Consider the following 25,984-nt stretch of genomic DNA (forward strand, 5'->3'; position numbering starts at 1 on the left):
CTAAAGAATGTTGCGAACGAGACTCCTGATCGTGAGTCGTCCTTGGAAAAACTACTGGCCGTAAAAATTTAACAAGCAACCTCCGGGTTGAATACCCAGTAATAGAACAGTCATTGCCGGAGGAAGAGGTCGAAGAAGAGAAGAAAGGAGACGATCGAGCAGAAAGTACTGACGAGACGTGTCCTCGAGTCAGACAAAAACCAGTCGTCGATGACGAGAAAATGAATTTGTATCCTGACGAGCTTGTAGCTGTCATTATTAAGTTTATTTATCGAATGATTGTTCTCGACAACGAATCATTGAATACAACATTACCGGAGGTGTACTCTAGTGAAAGCTTTGGGATAATGATAATAACGCGAGATCGACGAGCAACTCATAGTGATGTAGCAACTTTCCATGTCTAAACATCGGTGCAAAATAGTCGCACATTCGACAAGCATCGCGCTGCTCTTCGACTCGCTGGGGCTTTTGCTTCGCGAGACTTATTCAATTTATCTAAGGAACCAACGAGAACGCGGAAGAAGGAAAGAGAAGAAGCTTGGTAAAGACATGTTTCCCTTTTTCTTCAGACACCTCGAATCTGCAGAAAGATATCGAAGAAACGGTATGGTAGTGCAATTTGGGAATAACTAGAAGTGATAAGTGGATCTGTACGATATAAATGTGTAAGTACCTCTATTAGATCGCGCGAACATGAAATCTGTTACAACGATGAGAGACGAAGAGTCGCGGATGTATGCGCGTGGTTAACGGAGAGAAATGCGATTAACGCGACGGAAAGTCGTTCGAAACGATCGTTCCAATTCAACGGTTTCTGCTCCATACGGGTTCCCAAGCGATAGCGTGCAAGCTCGCGCTGGCACGCGGCGATATAACGCTAAACTCGGCTACGAGCCGTTATAATATATTAGCACGCTCGATTCCTCTCGCATTACCATACGTTTCACGGTGCATTCGCGTGATGGAAGTCTTCGCGTCAATTGCCAGCCCCTATTGAGAGAAATACCGCGGCGTGGCGCGGCGCGGAGCGGCGCCCGTTGATGGTAGAAGCTACTATTAAGTCAGACAACTGGGGAGCGTGTTAAATTTCAAGGGAATGGTTCCCCAATAGTAATAGCCGAGTGGTGTCAGACGAGCAGAAACATTATCGTAAGTGGTGAGAGACTCGGCATGGTCGGACAGCCCAGCTTTAAGACCCGTCGGAGTAGAAATTGGAGTAGACTCTATCTCTCTTTCCCTCTCCCACCCCATCTGTCTCTCTTTCAACCTCTCGCCTCACTCTCTCGGCCGGTGCCTCATCGACACGCAGACCTCTCTCGCAGAGTATCGCTTCATTGATCTTCGGCTTTGATCAGGCCCGTAAACGGCTTGCCTTCCGACGGGGTCTTTAAATATTTAAGAATCTATCTGGATTAAATGGACGCGCCTCGTATCCACCACGCTCCAATTAACCTTCCGCTATAATGCCTTTTTTCTACTCGGCCTCCCTCGAAAACGTCACCCCTCTTTCTTCGTTCCTCGCGACGCCGCGCCGGCAGCATCTCCTACAGGCAGAATAACGAGAACATACTTCGAAACGACCGAGACTTCGTTCGCGTTAAGAAATCGACGCAATGGGGCCAGAATTGAAGTTGAGGAAGCTTCGAATTGTTGTACGCGAATGACCCACTGACCTGGTCGAGAATCAAGCAGATTGCTAGCGGTTATCGAGATTCTGGCTTGTTCCCCGCAGGCGAGATCTCTCGTCGAGATGGCATTCGCAAACGAAATTACATGTCACGAAAAAATTCGCTTATTATTCCGCTCTCGGCTTCTCCGAGAACGATATTGCCACATTTTTGCACAAGATTATTTATCTTACTCTTTTCCTTCCTTGCTTGCTTCGTTTCGACCGTTTCAAGCTCCTGCCTTCTCTTCTGACCAGATCTTATATACGTGCAACGCGACTTCGTTCGTGTCGTGTTTTCAACCTTTCGAAGACCTTCGAATCAGCCTTGCCACTTTTTCCGACTAATCGCGATCTCTTGATACCGATATTCGGTTATAAATTAACGTAGGTATACCGTATTTGAACTTTTCAAATTTACTCGAATTATTCTTTTCATTATCTATCGATGCGATGAGAGCGGTTTGCAATTTATTGAATTCACTTCCGCACATAATAATTGACGTTCGCGAGGTAAACAATTCTTTATTTGCATTTTTATTGTTCCTTCGCGGATCAGAAAACGGCGCCAACGAATGGACGAATGCACCGTTAAATAAACGCTTTAATAAATTCCCTGCCGGTGGCGAATATCCGTGGTCGCGCTCTCGTATCGACGCTCGCGACGAAACATTTTTCCAGCCACCGCTTTCTCAGTCGCAATGCAGTTACCGAAGGTGTCGATCTACTGTTAGTGGACGAGTCAACTGTTCCTTGCCATCCCTTTCTTGTTCTCGCTGGGACAGTTCATGCTCCAACGGGGAATGGGCAGCTGCGTTTCAGACGTGCGGGAACAACAAGACCAGAGTATCATTGTCCGCGACACGACGCGTTGTGTGTTGCTTAAGGCGTCGTTCCTCGGCTCGTGAGGAAATAAATTGATCTTCGAACAATTACCACTCTCGTAATACGGATGAGGATTTCTGATCCTCCTGCACTTGTCCCTTCCTTATTTCGACTTCTTCTTTCGTTTGCTTCTTTATAGTTTTTCATCCTTTTCTCTAATCACGACAATCTTGGATTATCCTGTCGTGGGAGAATCTCCAGAAACAGACACCTCCACTTGAAAAACATCTTGAGTTGCAAAAGAAGCTTATTTCTAAGATACTGAGGTAACTTTATCTTTATGCAATGATACTTCCTTTTAATTTCATGTACATTTAGTATACAATTTACTATAAATTTGACATTCCTCAAGTTAATAATTATTTTCGTTGAAATGTTTCCCACTTGAATAAATAAAATTTCGCTCGAGCGTATCCGCGTAATGCCAGCAGCAAACGTCGACGTTGAGATTTCCCAAAAATTTCATTTTGCCAAGAAACTTGAAATTCCTGCACTTTTCAACGAATTTTTGCCTGGCGTTTGACACTTGCATAAACGAATAAACGAGTGAGTAAGAACTACCCGACATCAATTTTACTGGATTACGTCGATTAGATGGCGCTCTGTCGCGTCGTGCTTACGTTAAGAATTCATCATTCGTAGCTACTGCTGAAGTCTTCGAAAACTTCTCCTTAAAGTATCGTTACCCGCGTGTACGAAGCCCCTTGTGTCACGACGTGACGCGACGCGACACGACACGACACGACACGTAGCACCTTGGATTCCAATAAGAATGTCAAATTTCATTTTCAAATTCGTCCCCAAGAACGTCACCTCATCGTTCATGTTCCCTGTCAGCTTCGGGCTCGTCGTTCTCATGGACTAAATCCTCTTTCTTCTCCCTTTCCTTCTACCGACGATTCTACGAACCAAGTCGACACCGAGAACATAGTTTTCCATGAAAACTCGACCTAGAATTCCCCATTGCGACGCAACGTCAGTCGCATAACGTAGTGTTTCGAATTTCTCGAGATAAAACCGATAAAAATAACGAGAAAGATTATACCGAAAAAGAGAGAAAAGGATACTACGACATTTCTGGAGTAAAACTCGAAACGACGATTTCCTCTGGGATATTTCTTTCGTTGCTCGCAGCCTGCCTGACTCTTTAGGTGTTGCAAACATTGTCGACGAACACTTCCTTCTCTGTCATCAGTCAGAGAAGTCGTGACTCGAGTCAAACGGGGAAAGGTATAACGACGTCAATTGAGAAAAGGGGACACGGAGGTCGAAGGAAACAAGGTGCATGAAATGTCCAACAGCGACGCGGGTAACTCGGCTGGTGAACGGTTTGTCAGGAGGTCGTGAATTAATTCGCGCCACCGCCTATTCCACCCCCCGCCTTCCCTTCCGGAAAGTTAAATTCACGACTCGCACGGGCTACACGAGTTTCCACTATCGTTCTAAAATTCAAACGAGTCGCTGGTGTACGGCCGTACCACTCGATCGTTGAGATCGCGGCGCGATTTTAAAACACTCGACCGTTCTGCAACACCTGCCCCTCCTGTTTCGTTGCATCGGCTGTGCAAAGAGAAATTCGCGGAGAACACTCGCGTTGGAAGAAATCTTCTGTAACTGCGAAGCACATCGAGCTCACGTGTAGATGCGTATGTATGTACCTGTGTAGCTACTCTAAAAAAGTATTTGAATGATAGGAAGTCTAATACGTGGGAAAGATTCATTTTTCACGTGCACAAAGCAATCCAGCGGTGGTCCGGGTATTATATTTACCCGATTCATTCAGTGAGTATCGTTCACGGAAATGAGCGAGTCGATGTTTGGGTAATTAGCCGAGTTAAAGGAAATTTCCATAACAATGTAAGAATTATGACGTTAAATCGAGCGGCTATAATTCTCATAGATCGCCGGACATTGGTGCACGAGAATACCACGGTAACGAACAGTTGCTGAATTATTATAACTGTCGAATGGAGGGAACGAATCTATTTAACCGGTAATCCCTCACATCCGCAGGCCCGTGACTTGTATCAAAACAAATCGAACGCGCATTGTAACGTGTCATCGCGATACATATTCTGTTCCATGAGATGCTCCACTCTCTCTCTCTAGCTCCACGCAATATTATATCGTAATGTATTCGGCAATAATTCCTGCGGTAACGCGCGGGGATACCTTTAATTATTGCGTTTCGGTGATGCCTTGCACGTTGGAAATGCTCCTGATAATTTTCATCATGGTTTTTCCCATATCATTTTATTCGCGCTTCCCAATCTCTTTCGATAAAATGTACTCCTATTAATTAAATTACTTCAGCCAAATTTTACGCGTTACACTGTCGACGAAAATCTCTTTCCACTTTAAATTGAAAAGGAAAAATATAGGTGGATGAGTAGATACCTATGTTTATCGATTTGGTATTTCGGCTTTTCTTTCCTGGGGTGTCACTACTAACTTCAATAATATTTCAATCAATGGGATGATATTGCGATGTTAAATGAATTGCGCTAGTGGCGCTTCTGCACGAAAGAGTAGCAATGTTTCGAGATAGCTTTCAAGCTCATCGATGATTGTTTTCGGCAATATGTTCTGCATGCCCCGGTATAATGTTTTCAACATTTAAAGCCGAATAATATCGGAGGGGATAGGAAACTGTACGCGACAAAATTGCTCGAAAGCCTACAAAAGGAAGGGAGATAGACGGAGAGAGAGGAAGAGAGAATTGAATAGCCATCACTGGTAGCGGCAGATCCACGCAGAGGGTGGTGAACGCAGATATATGCGCGGCTATGCTACACAGAGGCGCCTATTTTCCAGCCAGCCCTGAAATTATCGGCGCGGTCTGAGCGAGGTCCATTGATTACCACTGGTAATTGCCATTACAAGCCCCCATCTACCAGCCCCTCTTCACTCTCCTCAGCAGCTCTCGTTCCAGCCCGATCTGCTCCACCGTGCGCTCCCGCGAGAACCTAGATATACCCTCTGTGGTGGTATTGAAAATCAACTGTTTTATCGAGACCGCGAAAAGGCAGCCAGCCTGGCGCTGATTGAACGCTTCCGATTATATTTACGTCGCTGCGACCGCTTCGACAGATGTTGCTAACAATTATTTTTTCAGATAAGCGAACTCTATCACTAACGAAATCAAAATTCGTCATCTTTGCAATAGTATTTAACAAAAAAAAGGTTCCTCGCTTATCATCGTGGATCGCTGTGCAATGATAACATACGCTAGAATATACGTGAATGTTTTACAACGTGCTGAATTCAAAGCACTGACCCGTGATATTTAACTGCAATCGATGCGTTATCGATAGAACGTTGCTTGAAAAGTTTAATCCAATAAATAAATGCATTCACGGCGGTGTATTAATAGTCTGAATCCTATCGAGAAATTTCGAGATTATAAACGTGTTTATTTTGAATGGGTCGAAATTCAAAAATTTTCTCTGAATAAATAGAATCTTGATGACATTGAGTAAATGGAAGGTTTTAAAGAAATTCGATAGTTTTCGATTAAAACGGAAAAAAAGGAAACAGAGGATATATTGATCGGAAGATTGCGAGAGAAGCAGCCAGATATCTCGATGACCACCCGAGGGAAAAAATCAGGATCGTAGGATTGATTGGCGGGCTACCATTCGTTGCCGAAAAGTGCGACGCGACGCTCCGTTTTAGTCGATACCGACGATTATGGATTAAAAACCGGTCATAAATCTTCATGAATACTTTACACGCGCACTCCAGCGTGTGGGGAAAACCGGGCAGAAACGAGGATAAAATTTGATCGCGGCTGGAGGAAAGGTTTCTGCGATGGAGTTGGTCGAAATTGAATTTACCGAAACTCGGATCGTTTGATTAAGCTGCTTCGCGATTCGTTCGTCGATTTTGCTACGATTTTCGAGCGATTGGAAGCAGCCCGGGCCGTGTCGTTAACCCCGTGATAGTAACGCGGCTCGGATGTAAAGCTAGATCCATTTATATCGAATTTTCGACAGGAGAAAAAAAACTGACCGAATGCTCGGGGCGGCGCGGCGTCACGAATTGCGAAAAGCCAGCCCGGCTGATCGAATCCGAGTAGGTCGGTCGGTTCCACTCGCCTGACGATTCGCAGGATGCAATTTCCGATGAGTCAAAGGTATCTATCCATAGCAAAACATTTTTTTCAAGAGATCACTAGAATATACACTGAATGACCAAATCATTATGGATACCTCGAAATTATTTCAATTCCTTAAAGATTTACGCAACTATCACATGATCAAACCTTGCATTCTCTGTCCTCGAAGTACTCCACACATTTTCAGACACTAATACCCGACGCTCAACATTAACACCCATGCAAAAGTAAATAAAAGTGAGTAGGATTCCCTGATGGTACAAGCATGTTGATGAAATCGTGGATCACACCGGCAACTTCTACCTGTCACATAAAGAATTACCTAGAGACCCTGTTAATGACGATCAGGTTGTAAAACGTGAGGACCACGTTTTCAAAAACGAAAAGTATTTTTAAGGTGTACTTCAACTAATTATGAGACTTCGGTTTCCTATTAATACACTTTTTTATCTTGACACAATATTCCATCTTTAACTTCCATCGGGTAACGTACGAATCCGTTGTTTTACTACTAAATTATCTTGAATAAATCACAGTCACGCATCTCATTTGAAATGAATAGTACTTTTTCAATAAAAATTTATAGCCTACAGAGCAGCAGGAACGAACGAGGACGCAAGAAGCTTAAGCGAATATATCTCGAACATTCAAGCGGCAAGGACCGTAACGTTATTTCGGATTTGACGGAGTTTACGACGAGGCTTGATCGCTTCGCGCAGTTTTTCTGTCGCGACATCATAGAACGGAATGACCGTTTCTATATCCGCTTAAAGCAATTTTTTGAGTGGCCCGTGATGCTAGGATCGCTAGCGAAAATGGCACGACTGTCCCCTGAAATCCGTGGGGATCGTTTTGCGGCTAGTTCGACGCTTTTTTTATTTCTTTTTTTTATTTTCTCTCGAATGTATAGTTACGCGATGTCCAAAGTAAAACGAATCAAACGACGATATATTTTTCGGTGGGCGTAACGTGGACGAGCCTGATCTTGTCTGATCGATAGCGGTAGAAAAATATGTGCATTAAGTTAATCTTAATGTATTTCTGAGGCAACGCGTCTTAAAATGACGAAAAATGGGGAACCGATTCCATGCACAGCAGAGTATGAACTTTTTCGAGCGGGCGACGCATCGGCTAAATAGAGTGATAGCGAAAAAGAGAGTCGCTGGAAGGGGAATAACTGTAGGTATGCTCTGCCGTAACCTCTCTGATAAAGCATCGAATACGTTGGACGTATGCAGGTTACTTGCAAAATAACGAAAAAAAAAACAGAGAAATATCCAGGTTGGCTTATCCGAACCCGGTCCGGAAACGAATATTCCAGAAAAAAATATCACCGTGCTTAATCCGCAAACGATCATACCTACATGTTCGTCGATACTGTACACACTGGACATAGTTATACCAAATTTGTTCGAAAAACACAACCAAAAGTATCTACCGATGTCTTTTCGACTTTCGACAAGCAAAAAAGAGTGTATCAAAAATCATGGCGAAAGCTTGAATCGTACGGAAAAGTGTCGTCGGCGCTTTCGAAATATTTTGATCGACAAGGTAACAACCGAACCAGACACTTCTCGCGAAATCCAATTGGTTTTAAAGCGACACTATGTCACAGGCTAGTGGATTCACTCGTTCTGACTGGGATTTTCTTCTTTGTCACAGTGCCGCCCGAACAACCGACTATATTGGATCAATGGGGCAGAATTGTGAACGGGACTGCAGGACCGTACGAAGAGGGCGATACACCATCCCTTACATGTCGCGTAACTGGTGGTAAGTTATTTCTACTATTCGCCCGTACTTTGCGCAGTAGTTCATAGCAACTTTTTCTTCTGAAAATCCATTTTTTCAAGCCATAGCGGTTACCTAAATATAAGCCGCATACAAGTTCCGAGTTGTCCACGAGACCAAAGTTTCTAACCGTGGAAACGACTAAAACCGAGGAAAGGACTCTTAGGTCCCGTCAAAGCCGGGGATACGTGGAATTCGGTAAACGGCTGTAACTTTTCGAGTCAAGCAACTTTTTAACGGCATCTCGAATTTTAGCGCGGTAAACACGAGCTCCTCGGGAATAAAACTTTTCCCTTTTTCTTCGGGTGGATTCTATCCATTCGGGGCAAAGATCACGCGCGTTCTTCTTCCCCAAGAGTCCGCTTTTTAGCTCGCCGCGAAATCGTCGACGAAAGTTTCGATCGGCGCCGCACCGCGCCGCGCCGCGCCGCGCCGCGCCGCGCCACACTGATAGAGGAAAGAGGATCGCGAAGGCAGGAGAGGAGAGTGAGGGAGATGGAAGGAGATGGAGTAGAAGAGTGGAAGGGATAACGGAGTCGGTGGTGTCGCCAGTTATTAGATCAGACAACTTTTTATCGACGAACGGAGCTAAGTGAAAAGTTCTACGTTCGGTCGGACGCGGAGGGAAGGGGGGCAGTAGAGCGTAAGGGCAGGGCAGTAGCGAAGCACGGGAATGGCTGAAGATCAAGCGTTCCCCGAATGGAACGGGAGAAGAAGCACCAAACTACCGAGGTTCCGGTGTTTACTTTGGCAACTGGATCTAAATTTCTGTTTATAACTGCGGCAACTTCTTCGTCCGCCTTAAAAGATTATTTCCTCTCCCTTGGCCCTGTACCCACCGCTTCCTCTTACCCCACCGAGCTTCTTTGCGGACGAGGAGACGTCCCCCTCTGTACTCGGGTCCGATTAACTGCGGCTGCATCCTTTGACGTGGTATAGCTACTTTTGCAACATTTTGCTGCCTCTTGAAAAACGATCTCTGTGAAAAATAGACGGAAAATTACAGAAAATTACAGAAGATTTTTCGTACGAATTTGTTTCAAAGAGTTTTAATGGGGCCATTAAGTCAAAAATCTTTTCATTTGACATTTTGTTGGAGATTCTCGATTTGAAAGGGAACGAAATTGCTAAAAAAGGATATTTAAAATCTCGCGGAAGACGGAAGATCCTTTCGAAACAATATAGGTATCATAAACTGGATAACTATGGTACAAATATAGAGAGGTGTACAAGAACGATTCAGTACTCACCGTCGTTGCCGGACCCCGATGAATACATCGAACTTCGAAACCGGGAATATTGCCGTATGCAGATTCGATGGGAATTGCATCGACACTGCGCATCGATCATACGCACTGCGGCGTATAAATTGAATATCGAGAAGATCGGCTTATCCTTAACAATACGCTGATGGTACTGCTGCAAGCGAACCCGCCTACACATCTAGAGCCTAGAATTTTCATTTAATTGTAAATCATACTTAAAGAGGGGTAGAAGTTTGTCGCGTCGCGTCGCGCCGGCCAAATATTCGCCATTTTTCCCTTTGTTCTCGAATTTTCGGTGCGCCATTGCAGCATTCAAAATTTATTTTTCGACGTACCAGTCGATCGGCAATATCGTTCGTGTCTATGCAAATGTTCCAATAAAATTTGCCAATTCTTCGCTCTTTGATTTTGCGAATCAGCTTTTGTATGTTTTCACTTTTCCGTTCTCTGTCTTTCCATTTTTCTCCCCGCAATCCTATTATATTATCCCTGTCGAAAACTTGTCAAAATTCTCTCTAGAGGTTGCATACATATTTTTAAATCTTCGTTTCATTCGTATCATAAAAGATTCGACGACCTGTATAAGTTTCAACTAAATTCCGATATTCCTGTCCTCACTGCTCTTGAGAAAAGATTTGCAATTCAATTGAAGGCTGGAGGACGAAAACGCTGACCACCAATACGAAATTATACTGGCCTACATTCTACCGATTAAATGTTAATTCACGAGTCGACTTTCGTTCGCTGTTCTGATCCAACCGATTGACGCGACACCGTAAGATCCCGAATATCATCAATCTACTCATATATGTACATGTATAGACTATTTACGTAGAGAGATAGAGAGAGATCATTTCTAACAGCATAGTATACCGTATCCAATTATTCAAACGACAAACCGGCGGATAGCGTAGAAGAGGTGAAATTTTCTCTTTTATCTTTTGAGCGTCATAAAAAATTCGCAGACAACGCGTTTTATTGCGAGCTTGTTTCAGCGATATTTATATCGGCACTTTGTTTGGACGGTCTGGAATTTGATATCGATTTTGAGAGTGTTCGCTTTCTATGAGCGATTTCCCGATCAGAATTGGGAAGAGGGAATATTCGTTGGTCGGTGCAGCGAGAAAAAATAAAAATCATTATCGAGTAGCCGAATAATTGCTAGTTTTATTCGTTTTTCACCTGCAACACCCTCTACTTCTTTATACGACGTGTCATGATTTCCACGAAGAAACAACGTAACAGTATTTGCCTTGCAACCAGCGAGATACGAACCGGACAGTCTAATCTTCATAAAGTGGATGAAAACGCCGGTTGCGACAGCAGGAAATTTGAAAACGGAAACCACGACTCTTCTCTCACCGATCCTTCTTCCCGCTTCTGGTCATGGGGTTTACTCGAAGCTCGCGCAAACCATGCAATAAAAATTGTGTGCACTCCGTATTAAATGTGCGCTTGCTTCGACGTTCGTTTTAATTCGTTGCTAGCACGAGGCCGCTGTCGGTCTAAAAAACTGAAGCGCGTTAATTACACGAGGTTTACGGTAATGCGCGAGGTTTATTCGCTTCTGAACGAATGATAAATATGTATTCCGCATTGCTTTCGACGAAGTAAGTTTTTCAGGACGAGCCTGAACTTTCTACAAAATCTTCAAAAGTAAAAAGTTCGCTCGAATATAGGTATGTACTTTACTTACTAAATGTTTGTACAGTTATTCAGTCATCTTGTTTTTAAATAGGGGTTCCTACTTTTGGGGGAATAACCTCGACTAGACATTCTTATTTGGACATCCACATCTTCCTCTCAACCGCTCTATTATACGCGATTTACAACTAAGCCTAACTCTCTTCACGGGCTTCCGCGTTATCTATAATTTATGGCAATAGCGGCGAGAAAATTTTACGACTCAGCCCACTCACGAAATTTATTGCCAATTACTTGACTTCGTGCCCGGAAAGAATCGAGGGTCCTCCTTCTAGGATGTATACGCAGGTAAAGGTGAGGCGTTCCCCTATCTCTCACCACTCCACCCCCTGGAAGGACCAACGAGAGAAATTTCTTCTCTCTCCCTGGCTTCTTGCATACAAGATATACGCGTATATCGCAGCACGAGGAATCTGGATCAGGTTTAAACTGAATTCTGCACTTAGGAATAATACAGGTCTTTACAGTCCGCGATGCAACTTTATTTTATTCCATATCTCTATATATTTGTGTCTATGGTGAAATTGCTTACTTATACGGACGCGAGTATAGGTGCATACACATAAGTATATGTGATATAAGGGATGTCGAAAGAAATGAAGATGACTTTTTCAAGTTTCCTCCTTTGTATAATCCTTGTGCTCCTAAATTTTTCAAATTAATGAGACAATGCAGCGAGCCAGTTTGCTCGAATAATTACCCAACCCCAACGGAAACTCGTGGCAACGATGCTCCTCATTTTTCCCTGCGTCATCTTTCCTCTTTCGCGTCATCAAGCGGGATGCACTTTGCCTATTTCCCTTGGGTGAACCTACGTATAATGTCACGAGATCGCAATCTGTTCGCGCCGTATTGGCCAACCGGGGAAAAATATTTATTTTTCAATCCTTCGCATGGAGCTGGAACTCACGACACCATAAAAGATATTAAAAATTATACGAGAGCAAGCCAGAAACAACGCAATGCGTCGCACATCTCTAAAGCGAATTCAATTTTCTCGTATTGGCACCGACCTACTCCGCGGTGTAAGAACTACTGGATTTTCTCCATTAAACGTATTGCAAATTTCTTCTTTGCATTCGTGATCGCGAACTTCTATTACGCTTCGTTCTTTTTCGCATATTTAACAACAAAAGAGGTTGCTGATTTAAAGCCACGAATGTAAGGAGACGGATTCCTTTTACATGGATATTGAATTAAATATTGCATATGCAATAAGTTCAGCTAATCTTGGAGGCTTCTCCGATAAACCTAAATCAAGAGATCTTGAATCAAAGCGGCGATTAAACGAATAGACTCGAGCCTCGACACTCGCCTACATAGGGGGTATAGTGACGAATAAAGGAGGAGACTCAAAGGGAGGAAATCTGGCAAGGATCTCGAGTCGTACCGGCGGGTATTTGCCTTAAGCAGAGTTCGAACCGACGGTAAACTTGTTAGACGTAGGCGAGGAACTGTGGACCGGCCTTAATCCTGCAAAATATCGTCCCGTATCTACGGATTAAAATCCGCGTTTAGTGCCCCCCTCCGCGCGGCACCGCGCCACGTAGATAGCGCCAGCGCTGTCGTCGTTTCAAGGGAGCCCGAGGTGTTCGAGTGGTGAAATTCGAATATAGTCGGACAGTTAAAGTCAACGCCAGAGGCGTACCGAAGCCATTCCCAGACCTAACCCAGACCACCTACTCCTTCTCAGTTTCCACAGCCACGCAACCCCGTTGCAACCTCGCTCTCGCCCCTAAGCACTCATGCAAACGATCTCACGATCGAACTTACGAATGAACTTGATCCCGTCGCCCTAGTCGCCCTAGTCGCCCTGACCGTGTACGCCGATCGTTGAAAAATCTTCGACTTCGATAACCTGGAGGAGCATTTAGCTAACGACGACACAGCGATTACAGAGTAACTTTTGATCCTCGTTGCACGGTGAAATTGTACATAATTCGAGAGCAAACCCTTGTAAAATGTTATTTCTCGCTCGAATGGTGGAAAAATTGCATCAGGAGAGGAAGGACGAAGCAGACGGAGGAGAATCGGAAGCAACGAGAGACGGTTAAAACGCAATCTAGATCGGCCGGCATCGTGAATAACAATGACGGGGAGCTAATCTGGCTGCGCTTCCATTGGAGATCAAGCTTGCAATTTTAAGTGTCGCAGCGATGCGATGTTGCGTCGCTGCGCGGGGCCTGATTAAATTGCGATTCCGGAACCGATACGCCATAGTGAATAACAATGAAACTGGGCTCCGTTTTCTGTCTCTCGCGACTCCTTTTCCTAGCTTCGAAGCGACAGGAAGAATTTCATCGTTCCACGCCCAATAGACGCGCCACCAGTTTTTCTCCCTTTATGATTTCTCACCCATTACCGGCGCATACCTGACTCTTATAATGCTCGTATATCATACGGCTCGTTTTATCACCATAACCGGCAGCTTTTCCCAATAAAAATATGCATCTAGCCACGGAGCTGCGTATTATTCCAGCGAGATATGTAAATCCGTGATATAATACGGAGTCTATCCACGGAACGTTCCTTCGAATGGAACTCGATACGATATACCGGATATACCCCTCCTCGAGAACCATTTATTTTCGATAAACGCTGCTTTCGCGAAGCACGTACATTGCGAGGGGCGACCGGTTAAGGGGATCGGAAGTACCCTTATTTATTAGGTTGCCGCATATGAAATGTCGTTTTTCCGCCGCTCGAATCCTATGATACTGTAACCTACTATTATACGAGGAACGGTATTTAATCATCGATTCTTCTGCTCCATATTAAACAAGGTTAAAGGCGAATTGAGGTTGAGCAAATTTTAGTCCGTTCGCAATGACAAACCGAAGTGGAGGATTTATTTTAAAAAAGCAGTTCGAAGATTCTCTATTTTCACAGCGTGTTAGAAAACGTATAAAACTTTGAAAATAGCACTTCCTCTTTCAATTTCATTAGTCTGTGAAAAGTTGTTCAACATGAGAAAGCCTCCTGGATGCACGATCTGTAATATTTACTGGGCAAAACCGTGCCTGCTGTAAATAGTCTCTCATATTTCAGACGCTTTGATCCTTCGTTCGTTCGTCTGTCGCTTTATAATTGATATTTATCGATCCACCTCGGTGAAACGAGAAACTGTAACGCGCGGTTATTGAAGCGACCAGCTGAAGTTTGCTGGTTTTTGTCTGAAGAGCACCGCATCGAAAACTCCCGGGCATCGGCTAATTTAAAAGTTCCTGGAAACTCATCTACCCTTTAGTAGCTCTGTCTCGGCTTCCGTCATATCCCCCTGTCCACTCGTGTTCCTCACTCCCTCGCCCCTTCGTGCCCTTCTTTTCCTTTGGTTCCGAGAACAGAACGGTTCGACGACTTCCTTGTCGGTCGAAACCACTTTCCGCGAGTCGTTGCCCTCTATATACGATTTCTACCCCTTCCATAGCCTTCGCGGAATCTTCTCGATTACTTTTGCGTAAATCGCTCCACGACTCTATTGTTAAGTTCGATCGAATCGTTTATTAAGCCAGTACCTTCAGAAACCATCTGATTTTAACGGTTGATTAATTTACGTTTTGCAGGCAAGCCGGAGCCAATGGTTCGGTGGCTCGTCAACGGTCAAGTCAAGGATGAAGAATACGAGAAGAATGCTGGCGACGTAATTGAGAACAGGTACCAAGAGTTTTTCTTCTCTTCCACAATCTTCGCACTATTTTTCTAGCTGTAATAATTGCCGTAAAATTGTTACTTAAAAAATGTGCCCGTAAGAAACCTGTTTTACTTGGACCTGCTTTTTCTCCGCGTCGATGACATTGTACTTATACTAGTACCAATCTTTTCCGGTAGGTTAACTTTGCAGCCCATCAATCGCGCAGACCTCGGAGCGAATTTCACTTGCCAGGCGCGAAATACGGACCTGATCGAGCCAAAGGAGTCCTCGATTTCCTTGGAACTTAACCGTAAGTAACACTTTGCGCAATTTTCGAACATTAACTTGAGAGAAACGGGTCTCAAAAAGTAAGAGAGGTAACGTCCAATCTCTTGGGAGTGGAGTCGGGTTGATCCTCGTACTATGGCGAAACGCCGCGCTGTTAAAAGAAGAATGAAATAAAGACAAGAAGTAGATACAAATTCTTATCGCGTGGCTAACAAATCAGAGGCCTCACCCCAAGCCTATCTCGTCCCGCATTAACGATAAGATCTACGAGACAGCGAAAGTGGGCCAACATCCTTTTGCTCCCTCGCCGCTGTGAATCGCCTTTAAGGGAAGATAAGGCGAGATAAGACGAGAAATATATTAAATCCAGCCTGGAGCCCCACCCGGCTCATCCATCCCGCCAGTCCTCCTCGTTGTAGAGGAAGCCGAAAGAACCATGAAACCGGGATACACCTTGGCCTTTTGCAAAATTAGAATCCTTCGTTAACGCGCGGCCGTCCCCATAACCTGGAACGATGAAACACTAATTCTGAGAGTAAACTGAAAAATTCATAGATCAATTATCTGCTGCCTCCTGATGGCCTCACCGTAACGACCGACAAGAAAGAAGTTGGATGAAGGGTGATACGCCCCCAAAGAGAGGCCCCGTTTTCTCTCTTATCGTCTTCCTCGAAAAAGAGGCAACTACCGGTTTCACGAAATCCGCGACCTGATTTTTGCTTCTTAAAGAGTTCCACTCGCTAGTTAACTGTTACACGTAGACAGAGTCTTAAAAGTGTCTGCCCGTCGTTCTCTTCTTTTCTTCATTTGCTGGTCCACGAAGTTTAAAAAATTCGTGCACGGAGAAAAAGGAAAACTTAGTTGGATCGACGCACGTGATTGATCGGCGCTGAATTATCAGTGCTTCCGAAAGTCACGAAATTTTTGTCGAAGCGAACAACGAAATTGAAGAGTCGTCATTGGTGAACGAGAATACCCATCATAACGGTGAACGAACAAAAAAATTGTGCGCTTCGGGCACAGAGATAACGAAACGGGCAGCGAAACGAAGCAAGAGGCTGCGAGGGAATGAGAGGGTGAGAGGGTGAGCGAAGAGAGCCAGGAGAGATTGATCGATGCTCGCTCTTTGATTTTCGCGACCTGGACCAAGTGACCATGCCATCCGGCGTGTATTCATCTCATGGCTGGCGGAACAAAAAACGAAAGAGAAATTAAAAAAGCCGCGAACGGTGACGAGAAGCGAGCTGTTGCTGTACTAGTGCTCGAGGGATCGACGAAATCTCGGATAATCGAAAAGGTCGGGGCGGCGCGACGCCGCGCGACGCCGCGCGGCGATTCCGAAAATACGGAAAATCAAATATTTGCAGGCACGTGATAGCGCGCACTGTGCCTGTTGTTCGTTCGCTGAAAAATTTGTAATGCAACGCATCCGGCGGAATGCCTGCGCGCTCGTTAACATAAAATCGAACAGTCAGTCTTTTTCGTTGGTATTCCACGATCGCAACGAGGCCGTGCTGGACAAACGAACCGAAACGAGACGTACCGGAAGGAACGAACGAGAAAAATACCGAGACTGATTATCGCGGGCGGTGAACAGAAACGGAACGGCTGTGTACACGAGCACGAACGTATCCTCGTAGTTTTCATATTTCACGCACGAACGGATCGTATCTGGCTGATATTGGCCAATTGGAAACGCGGATTTATCGTCCGTCAAAGCGATCGTCGCCTGCCCGTTGTACACCATCGAACAGTATCGTTCCGCGCGTTTACACACGCGCGGAAAAATCAATGTTTACCCCGCGAGTAATGATCGTTATCGGAGAGAAACTTAAAAAGAATTCGCCGAATAATTCGTAAACGGATTACTCTTTGTTCTCCGCTCCAGCCTTTTATATTTCTCGTTGGTTTTTCCATTGAAAAACGGAACACCGTAACAGGGAGCAAGTGGTGAAGGGTTTGACGAACGGTTAGTTTCTATTTTTGCGTAGAAACGCGGGCAAAATATACGACTAGTTCGAAAATGACAAATGACTGACGATTGGCCGATTCGCCGATTCGCCGATTCGCCGATTCGCCGATTCGCTCGGGTTTTACAACGTTAAATCGGTCGACACGATTTGCATCGGGCTCACGTACCCTCCTACCGCTCGTTTGTCCGCCTTAATTATCGGTTCACTTTAATTATCACGCCCGATTAGCGTCGTCGGTTCGCGTGATTGCGGGACTCGGTGATTCGAAAAAAAAGGGGGTGACGTATTATGCGCCACGTTCGGTAACGACAGATCGTTCGGGCTCCCGAGTATTTCGGCATCGATCGATTAACCGGCAGTATCGTTGGCTTGCAGTGAAACCTTTGACGGTGATCGTGAGAAGGCCGGGGAAGAAAGAAGTCGGGAGCGAATCTCTGCTGGCTGGAAAACGGTACGAGGTAGAATGTGAGACCACGGGCTCGAGGCCACCAGCGGTGATCACTTGGTATAAGGGACGAAGAAGACAGCTCAAGCACACCACGGTAAGAAAAGAAAATGAAAAATAATAACCTTGTATCCAGACTCTTTATTCTGTTTGAAGAGTCTCGAGCGGCTCAGCGTATGTTCTGTCTTTGAACACCTTTTCTTATTATCTCCCTTTTTTCTCATTGGACCTTAGAGACAATTTTTCTTTGGATTTTTCTTCTGTGGAGAAATAACTAGGACGGCAAATTACGTAATTTTGCTGCTTTAATTATTTATCTTCCTCGAGAAAACAAAAAATGCAATTAGTCTTAACCAATTTCCTTCCAGAACTTGCTTAGCATTTATACCATTGGTTGTAAAGCGCTGTCGCAAGAGGAGCCACATTTGCATAAATTTTTGATGGACTTGTTTCATGGTCGTTTAGAGTGAAATTCTACTCCTCCATGCATTAGATAACACTAGGAAATCAACTAGGTATAACGAACTGAGTAACTTACCGACACCGTGTCGCTGGTCGAAAGGGTTCGCCAGTCACGGTCGATGGAACTATGTATTGTTCGAGTTAGCAAGCGTGGAATAGACCGGATAATCCATTCGCTATCGCTTTCTAATTATTAGCACGTCATCTTCGCGAAATTTGTCGTGTCCTGGGAGACGAACAAAAGGCAGGCGGCAGCATTTAATTAACAGCTAAGCTGCTTATTATAACTAAACCCGTGCTCGTTAATTAACCAGGCCCGTCGTCGAGGACTGGACCGAGGCTACAATGAAATACGGTAACGCGTCCTGACGCCGAGGTATTTCAATTTCGCTTCCTTTAAATTTAAATCAGACTGTCCATCCCGTAAATTACGTCTCGCTACAACCGCTTAATGTTCCCTCTGGCCAGCCTTCATTAGCAGCGCACGTGCGCGAAACTCGATCGACGATGGACGCGACGAATTTTCGATTCGAACGCGTGACTGCGGCTGACGCCGATGTCTCGAGTAATTCCTCCGTTTTCACGCGGATTCGTTCGTTCGTGGCAATACTCGCAGCTCGTAACTGATCTTGCCGTTTCCACGATTGAAAAACGATCGGTCGCTAACGAGCCCCATCGATTCCTGGCGACTCGAGGCGACTCGAGGCGACGCGACGCAGCAAAGAGTTTTCACCGGCAGCAGTGGCTAAATCGTGGCCGGCTCGATTTTCCAGCAGTAACTCGGGGAGAGTTACGAGAAAAGAGATCGAACTGGCTCGAAAGAGGTCTGCCGAGACTCGCTGCCGCGCCGGATCAAAAAGAAAGAAAGAAAGAAGACGCTGCCGGGGGTGGTACGGAAAAGAGAAGACGAGAGGGAGAGGTTGAAAAGGTCGAAACGCTCCGGGGAACCGATAACTATACCCCTCGGCAGCGAATCTTTCCCTTGGGAGAGGTTCTCGGCGCAGAAACAGAGAGTCAAAGCTCTCCGGGAGGACGAGAGCGAGGGACGAAGACGTCGGGCAAGTGGAACTGGTCCGAGCGGTGGGACAGAAGCGGAGAGAGAAGTGGGCTAGGAGAAGAAGGATGAAGCGAGGATTGGTACTCTTCTTGAACGGATTGGATTCGCTTGGTTCGAGTCGCATCCGATTGTGCGAGCCCGAAACGGGAGAAGGGGCTGGCTGAAGGGTACGATTGGAGGCCCAGCGTTTTCGAGCTGTGCCGATTGAATTAAGCAGCCACACCTGTCGACTCCAGATATTTTCATTGGCCCCATGCTAATTGCCAATTAAGCACCGCTCGGTTTAACTGATCCTCCGCGCTACGGCGAACGTTTCCTCGCTCTTCCTCGGTCTTCCTTTGTTCCCAGCGTTTAGGCCAAGCTGTCGGGCTAACTCAGACCACGGAGTCGCAACAATATGCAGCAAGTGTTAGTCAGTTTATACGATCAGTAGGAATACGATCGAAAGACCAAGAAGAAGACCAAGCTTCATTGGAACCGCATATTCTTTAGGAGAAATTATTCAAAATGACGACAAGTTTCTAAAGATACTAATCTTAGATATCTTAAAATCCTCTATAGTTAGAGGATTCTTGAAAATCATACTATGAATTTACCGTATTTTGAAAAGTCCGATATACGAGAGAGCCCATTGAACCACCCAATATAGATAGAATCGTCAATTCGAAGTTGTGGCATTCGACATTTCCAATAATGTAACCACGAAGAGCATTGCTATTGGCCACAAAATGAACCTGCCAAGATATATTCGGTATACGATGAAGTGCTGCGACCCCTTTGTCCTAACACTAGCTATTACCCCAATGAACTTATCATCAGCGAGGGAAGCAGATGTCAACGTCAGAATCGATAAAGCTTGACCACAGTAATCGCGGTATCGCGTTTCGATCCAAAGAATTTTTCACGAATCAATAGGAAATCGAATCGGAGAGGGTGAGAGCTTTAGCGAATATCTTGTCGAAGAACGTCAAAATGCAGACGTGGTTTCGTTCAGACGATATTAGCAGAACCGTGGATTTCACCGACGAAATGGAACAAGCCAATGCGATGAGGAGAAAGATTGTGACGGGTAGCGGCGCGTTTCGCCGCCTCTGAAAGCCGCCATAACTACGAGTTTCCATCCGCCGATGCGTTACGAAATTAGAAGCCCTTTCAGATCGAGCTGCGAAAATCGGCGTTCGGGATGATGGGAATATTCGAGGCTCACCGATAATGCACCCACATACCTACATGCCTCGAATAGAGCGTATTTTCGCAGAAATGCCGGCTAAGCTACAGCCGAGTATTTTCCATCAAGAATCGCTGCTTCTCGTCTCGAAGACGAAAACTATAAGTAGCTGCCAGATTTTCTTTGTATTGTTGAGGTTGCACCGTCAAGGATATAGTGCTTGAATTTTATTATGGAACCATAATAGCGTAACTGCTACGATTTCGTCGCATAGAAAGAAATCTGACTCGACAAAGTAGCTAAAGTTGAGTAAAGTTAACGATACAAGTAGCTGTGTGTGCTAAATATACCTTCGATTCAACCAGTTCGCTCTCACGCATTCAGGCCCTTCTTAGCATATCAATTAGCACATCAATTAGCACGTATCCCTTTTTTGCATCCACTCGTTACGCTGTAACTGTTACGCTGTATCTGTATCGGTTTAATTATGTATTCGCAAGCATTAAAAGAAGCTCCAGCTCGAGAGGAATACCACAGCTAAAATGTGTAATATACTCGTCGATAGAGGGGAAGATCGAATAGGCGCGCGAGCTGACCAGTCCCTAGTAATCTTCCGGATATCCAAGGTAATCTCCCGTTCCAGGGAGCGAGCAGATACCTACGCTCGGACCTAAATTACGACGGTAGGGCGCAAAGCTTGAGGCGCTCGCATTATCGATAATCCGGAATCACAGATGTAACTTGTGGCACACGTGTACACCGAGCTGCGCGCTACCGTTGTCTCCAGCACGTTGACGCGCGGCCCTAATTAATTTCGCGTAGTTCATTAACAAGCCCTGGCCGCAACGCTTAACGACGCTTCGTCTCTCCCTGCCCCGTCTCGCCTCGCCTTCTCGTTTCATCGTATCCGCGCACCAGCAGTCGCAATATTCTCTCTCTGCTTCCCGCTCTCTGCCAGCGGTCTCGTTCTCTCTAGGAGGGAAGACCAAGATGCCTGCTGCACAGACTGATTAACGGAGTAAACGACAGCCACCGATGGAAACACGGCCGAATTCTAATTCGAGCAAAACAACCGTCTCCGTGACGACGGAGCCGATGTGCCGGGCTCAGTAGTCGGAGCGTTCGCCGAGTCGAACTTTTGTGCGGTGAAATTAAAATTCTTTGACGAGATCCGCAGACAGAATACCTACGTGTGAAGATTCATAGATGGAACAACGCCTTTTCGCGCATGAAATATTCAGAAAACGGGCGGAATTCGAATGAATTCTAGGTCGTCTTATCTTTGATATTGCACACCATCAGGGTACTTTGGAGCGATTTAACGAGTCCATTTTCGCGTTCCCGAACAAAGACAAACAATAACGACATTAACAATCAGACTTAACCGCTCGTGGACGGAATCCTTTCGCTTAACGTTATCTGCGCATAAAAATTAAAAGCTCAGCGCATAATCGTTTCAAGTAAATTCTACTTAACTCCGTTAAGGTGCTCGACAGACTAGAGGTTACGATTCAACGGATTTTCTTCGGCGACAGAGATCGAGGGCTAAAAGGAGGTGAAAGAGGATGCGATAAGGGTGCGTCGTGGCTCGTTTTCGCGATGACGAGGGAAGTGGCGACGTGCCTCCTTAAAATTCCCGCTGGCGAGGCTTCTAAGGGTTAGATAATAAAATGTAGCCTCTAAGCGAGGCTTTGCACGGTATAGGTGGTCCCGGGAATCCTTGGAAAGAAAGGGTAGGTGGGTACCAGTCGAGGTGTCGAAATAGGGGGAGTCGAGGACAGATATTAACGTAAGCAGATCCTATGAGCGGCGGAACACGTAGACCGCTTCTATCGCATTACCATCCCGATTATCCTATAGTCATATCCAGGCTGTCTTTAGGCGCCCCGTATTACGTAGCCACGGCCAGGAAGCATTTCGTTAGCGGCGCAAAAGCGCCGAGAAAACTGCGATAGAACCACGTATAATCGTGCGGTATATTATCTTTATTTCCGGCTCGGTGCCGGCGCATCGGTGCACTTAAGACCTTATAAATATTTCTAAATGAAATTCCGCAACGACTCTGCGCATCCCCCTTTTTTTCCTTCTTTCTTTCTTTCTGCTTTTGCGGAGATCGTGCACGAGGAAACGTTCGAGCGAGGAAAATTAGACCCGCGCGCGGAAAAGTATAATTTCAGCGGTCGGATAACTCGGAATTCTTTCTCTATGCGCAAGAAGTGGAGGAAACTCGAGTCGTGCGCGCGAGAAGGCGAAAGAGGGATATATATATATATATAGAGAGAGAGAGAGAGGGGGGGGGGGAGAGAGAGAAAAGGAGAACGTGAAAGGGGGTAAAGGAAATAGTAAAGGAGCAACGGAAGAGGAAAGTTTTGATTTCGACCTCTTAGCGCTCCTTTCGCGTCGGCCAGAGTATCGGTTGACACGCTTTGAAACGAAATTCCGGGTCGAAGTAGCGGCTGCTCTTTTCCTTTTTCTCGCGAAGCGGACGGAAAAATAAATGGAAAAACGCGACGGCGGGGAATCTCGCGTCAGAAGCCGCCGCGCCGGTAAAATTCACGCTCGGCAGAATCCGGCGGCGCTCTTTCAGAAAGGATTCCAACGGCGTTAGCAGGACTCTCGGGTCCTTTCGAGTCTGGGCTAGCAGGAATGAATTTCCAGCAGATGTTGCAGCCGGGCGTTGCTTACGGTCCGCCTCTCGGCCTTAATATAACCAAAATTAACCATACCGAGTGCCGTCGAACTCGTTTTCCCGTTTTCTTCTTCTCTTTTTATCCTCTCCTCTCGGTGTGGCGCGGCGGTTCTCGTTTCTCGCCATCTTGAGCCGCGGAATTGGACCGAGGGACGCTGCTTCAAACAAAATCTATGAAACGCCACACCGTGGAATTATTATTTTCAAAAGTGACGGTCGCCCGAGCAAAAAGGATACTGTGTGAGCTAAGCAAAAGTGCAGAAGCCAAATCGTTCTACCAAAACTAACGAAACAGCAACATATTTGGCAAAAACGAAAGTAAGTCTGCCTAGATACCCTCACTAACCTTGAATGTATTTGCAGGAGGAGAGATCAGAGAATCGGACAGTGAGCCTGGTGGAGTTCGAGCCTGGGGTGGAGGATCACGGAAAATCGATCACCTGTAGGGCGGAGAATCCAAATGTGACGGGATTGTTTGTGGAAAAATCCTGGAAAATCGACGTCGTTTGTAAGTATACGATAAACATGTACCTATCTATTTCATTGCTCCTTTCGCAGTGGTCGAAGTTCCTTTATCCAGCTAACTTTTTACGAGCATGTGCGACGTTAAATGCATATTCGATGAATCCAAAACTTATTTAACGTTCAAGCCACGGATCTTAATGCATGCATACGCCTTACGCGCGAGCCTCATAAAAAAGAATAGAGTATCGATATATTCATCTTTCTTCGAGACGCATTCGTGAAATCGACCAATTTACGAGTATTTTTACGTCGAACACGTGCTTCCGTTCCTCCATCTTCTTCTTTTCGCACCCTCCCTCTGCTTCTTTTCTTTTACAACCACAATAAAATTGCCTCGGCCGGATTTCGAGCGAATTACAGTCGAAATTCAACGAGACCGATCGTTGCGCGCCTACGTGGAACCTATTTCGTGATCCGCTTGATCGTAAAAGCGAGAAAAATGTATGCGGCACATAGAGAAGGACAACTCGTAAAACGAAAGAAACCGTCGATGAAATGCGTTACTTTAGTCGATCTGTGTGCTACCGCGTTATTTTCTTTTTCGTTTTTGAACTCTACTTTGACGGTTCGACTCACCCTGCTCGTGCAACCCTCTGTATGGATTTTCTTTTACCGATACCTATTTCCACCGTGCCCGTCAAGTCGGTTAGAAAGTCGTCACAGCGAGACGTTTTTTACGTAGCGTGGCTGGCTTTTCGCATTTCACTATAGCAAATTTAGCCATTGCATAAAAACGAAACGATCGCTCGCTTCTGGTCCGCGGGATCATGCGACCATGAAAATATACGTTTTTACGAGATTATTTTTATTTGTTACACCGGACACACCTGCCACCAGGACGACGACTGCGTCGAAACTGATGGCCAGTACGGTTTATCGGACGGTAGAGAAATTTATCGCTCTTTACTGCTACATATTGCGTGACAGTAGGCGCAGGATACTTGGGAATTCAAATGGAAATTTCAATCACTATACCCAAGTGATCAAAAAATAGTTTCAGACTTAATGAGATTACTGTCTTCCCTGCAATACCACAAACGAGTTACGCGGAGGACACAAATGAAGATGAAAAACAAGAACCCAGATATGTAGCCAGTTTCCCGAGGTTTTGCAAAGTATCCGTCGCAAGAAAAGAAACATCGATGGTCTGAAAGAGTATCTCCAGGAAGTTATTAAGGAAACGTGCAAGAGTACGGGAAATGACGTCACGTCGCGTATCCAATTATATTGACCGTCTCGAAGCATCGTTGGAATTACGCATTACCTCGGCAACGCGTACTGACTTTTTCCGCTCCTCCTCTTCGTTTCCACCCATACAAAGTCTTGATTCGGGGGAAACGTGAAAGAAAACGGAAAGAAAGTAGCAAGAGCAGCAGCAGCAGCAGCAGCAGCAGCAGGCAATTTATTGCGATCCCGAACGAGGCGGAACAGGGAAAAACAAGGGGAGACACAGAGCCAGCATGCAACAAAGGATCAAGGGTCAAAAAACAGCAGGACTTTGGACGAAGAAGCAGACGCGATCGCGCTAATTAATACTATCTCTCGAAAGACCAGTACGCCGGGTCGAGGGTGGAGAGTAGAAGGACCACCGAAAACGAGGGGAAAATTTATCGTGGTGCGCGATAAAATCCTGCGAGAACGCCCGAAGAATAAACTCCGGGAAGAGGAAACAGGGTAAGAGGGTCTGGTATGATTAAACTAATGAAGACGGTAAATAGGAGATACAAGCAGCGAGGAAAATACCAGAATTATTTCAAGGATATAGCTACATCAGCCCGAGAAATCGAGATGCTAGAAAGAATTTGTACAGCTGGAGGGCAAAAACAATTGTTACGATCCTTCAACAAGAAATTTGTCTAAATTGAAGTCTCGGGGTCTTCTTTCTTTCCCTACGACCCATGGAATTTCGTAATAATTGCCTGTCCTCTTTTCTTTCTTACAGATCCTCCTATCGTGTCTTTGAACCTAGGATCCACCTTGAGTCCCGAAGACATCAAAGAAGGCGATGACGTCTACTTCGAGTGTCACATCAGAGCTAATCCACCCTGGTCGAAGTTAACGTGGATACACGATGTAAGTGCAGCCTCGTCTATTAGTTATGCGTCAGTACTTAGGGAAACTAAAATTGTCGAAAGAGAATATTCTGTGTGCGTCCTTGTAATGCACATGCTTGTAAAATATACCGGTTCGTCGAAAGTTTCGATTACATTACGCCGCGTTCGTCGATGGTATGCACAAGGAGTCGCCTGTTTCTTAACGAAGTTACATTTTGGTCCTTCGAGTACAGCCTTTCATCCCACTCGCCTAGGTATATC

General features: G+C 45.4%; 1 protein-coding gene across 2 annotated transcripts in view; it reads left to right on the plus strand.

The window, feature by feature from the left end:
- The window catches only part of LOC143178739 (kin of IRRE-like protein 1), a 247,127-nt gene that overhangs the window by 189,099 nt on the left and 32,044 nt on the right, over positions 1-25,984 (plus strand). For both annotated transcript variants that reach the window (XM_076377545.1, XM_076377544.1), the window contains exons 4-9: positions 8,334-8,444; positions 14,995-15,085; positions 15,260-15,372; positions 17,699-17,865; positions 23,508-23,652; positions 25,612-25,742. In XM_076377545.1, coding sequence (XP_076233660.1) covers positions 8,334-8,444; positions 14,995-15,085; positions 15,260-15,372; positions 17,699-17,865; positions 23,508-23,652; positions 25,612-25,742 — 758 coding nt within the window. The remainder of the gene's footprint in view (positions 1-8,333; positions 8,445-14,994; positions 15,086-15,259; positions 15,373-17,698; positions 17,866-23,507; positions 23,653-25,611; positions 25,743-25,984) is intronic.

Source organism: Calliopsis andreniformis, chromosome 5 (assembly GCF_051401765.1).
Source record: "Calliopsis andreniformis isolate RMS-2024a chromosome 5, iyCalAndr_principal, whole genome shotgun sequence".
Taxonomy (NCBI): Eukaryota; Metazoa; Arthropoda; class Insecta; order Hymenoptera; family Andrenidae; genus Calliopsis; species Calliopsis andreniformis.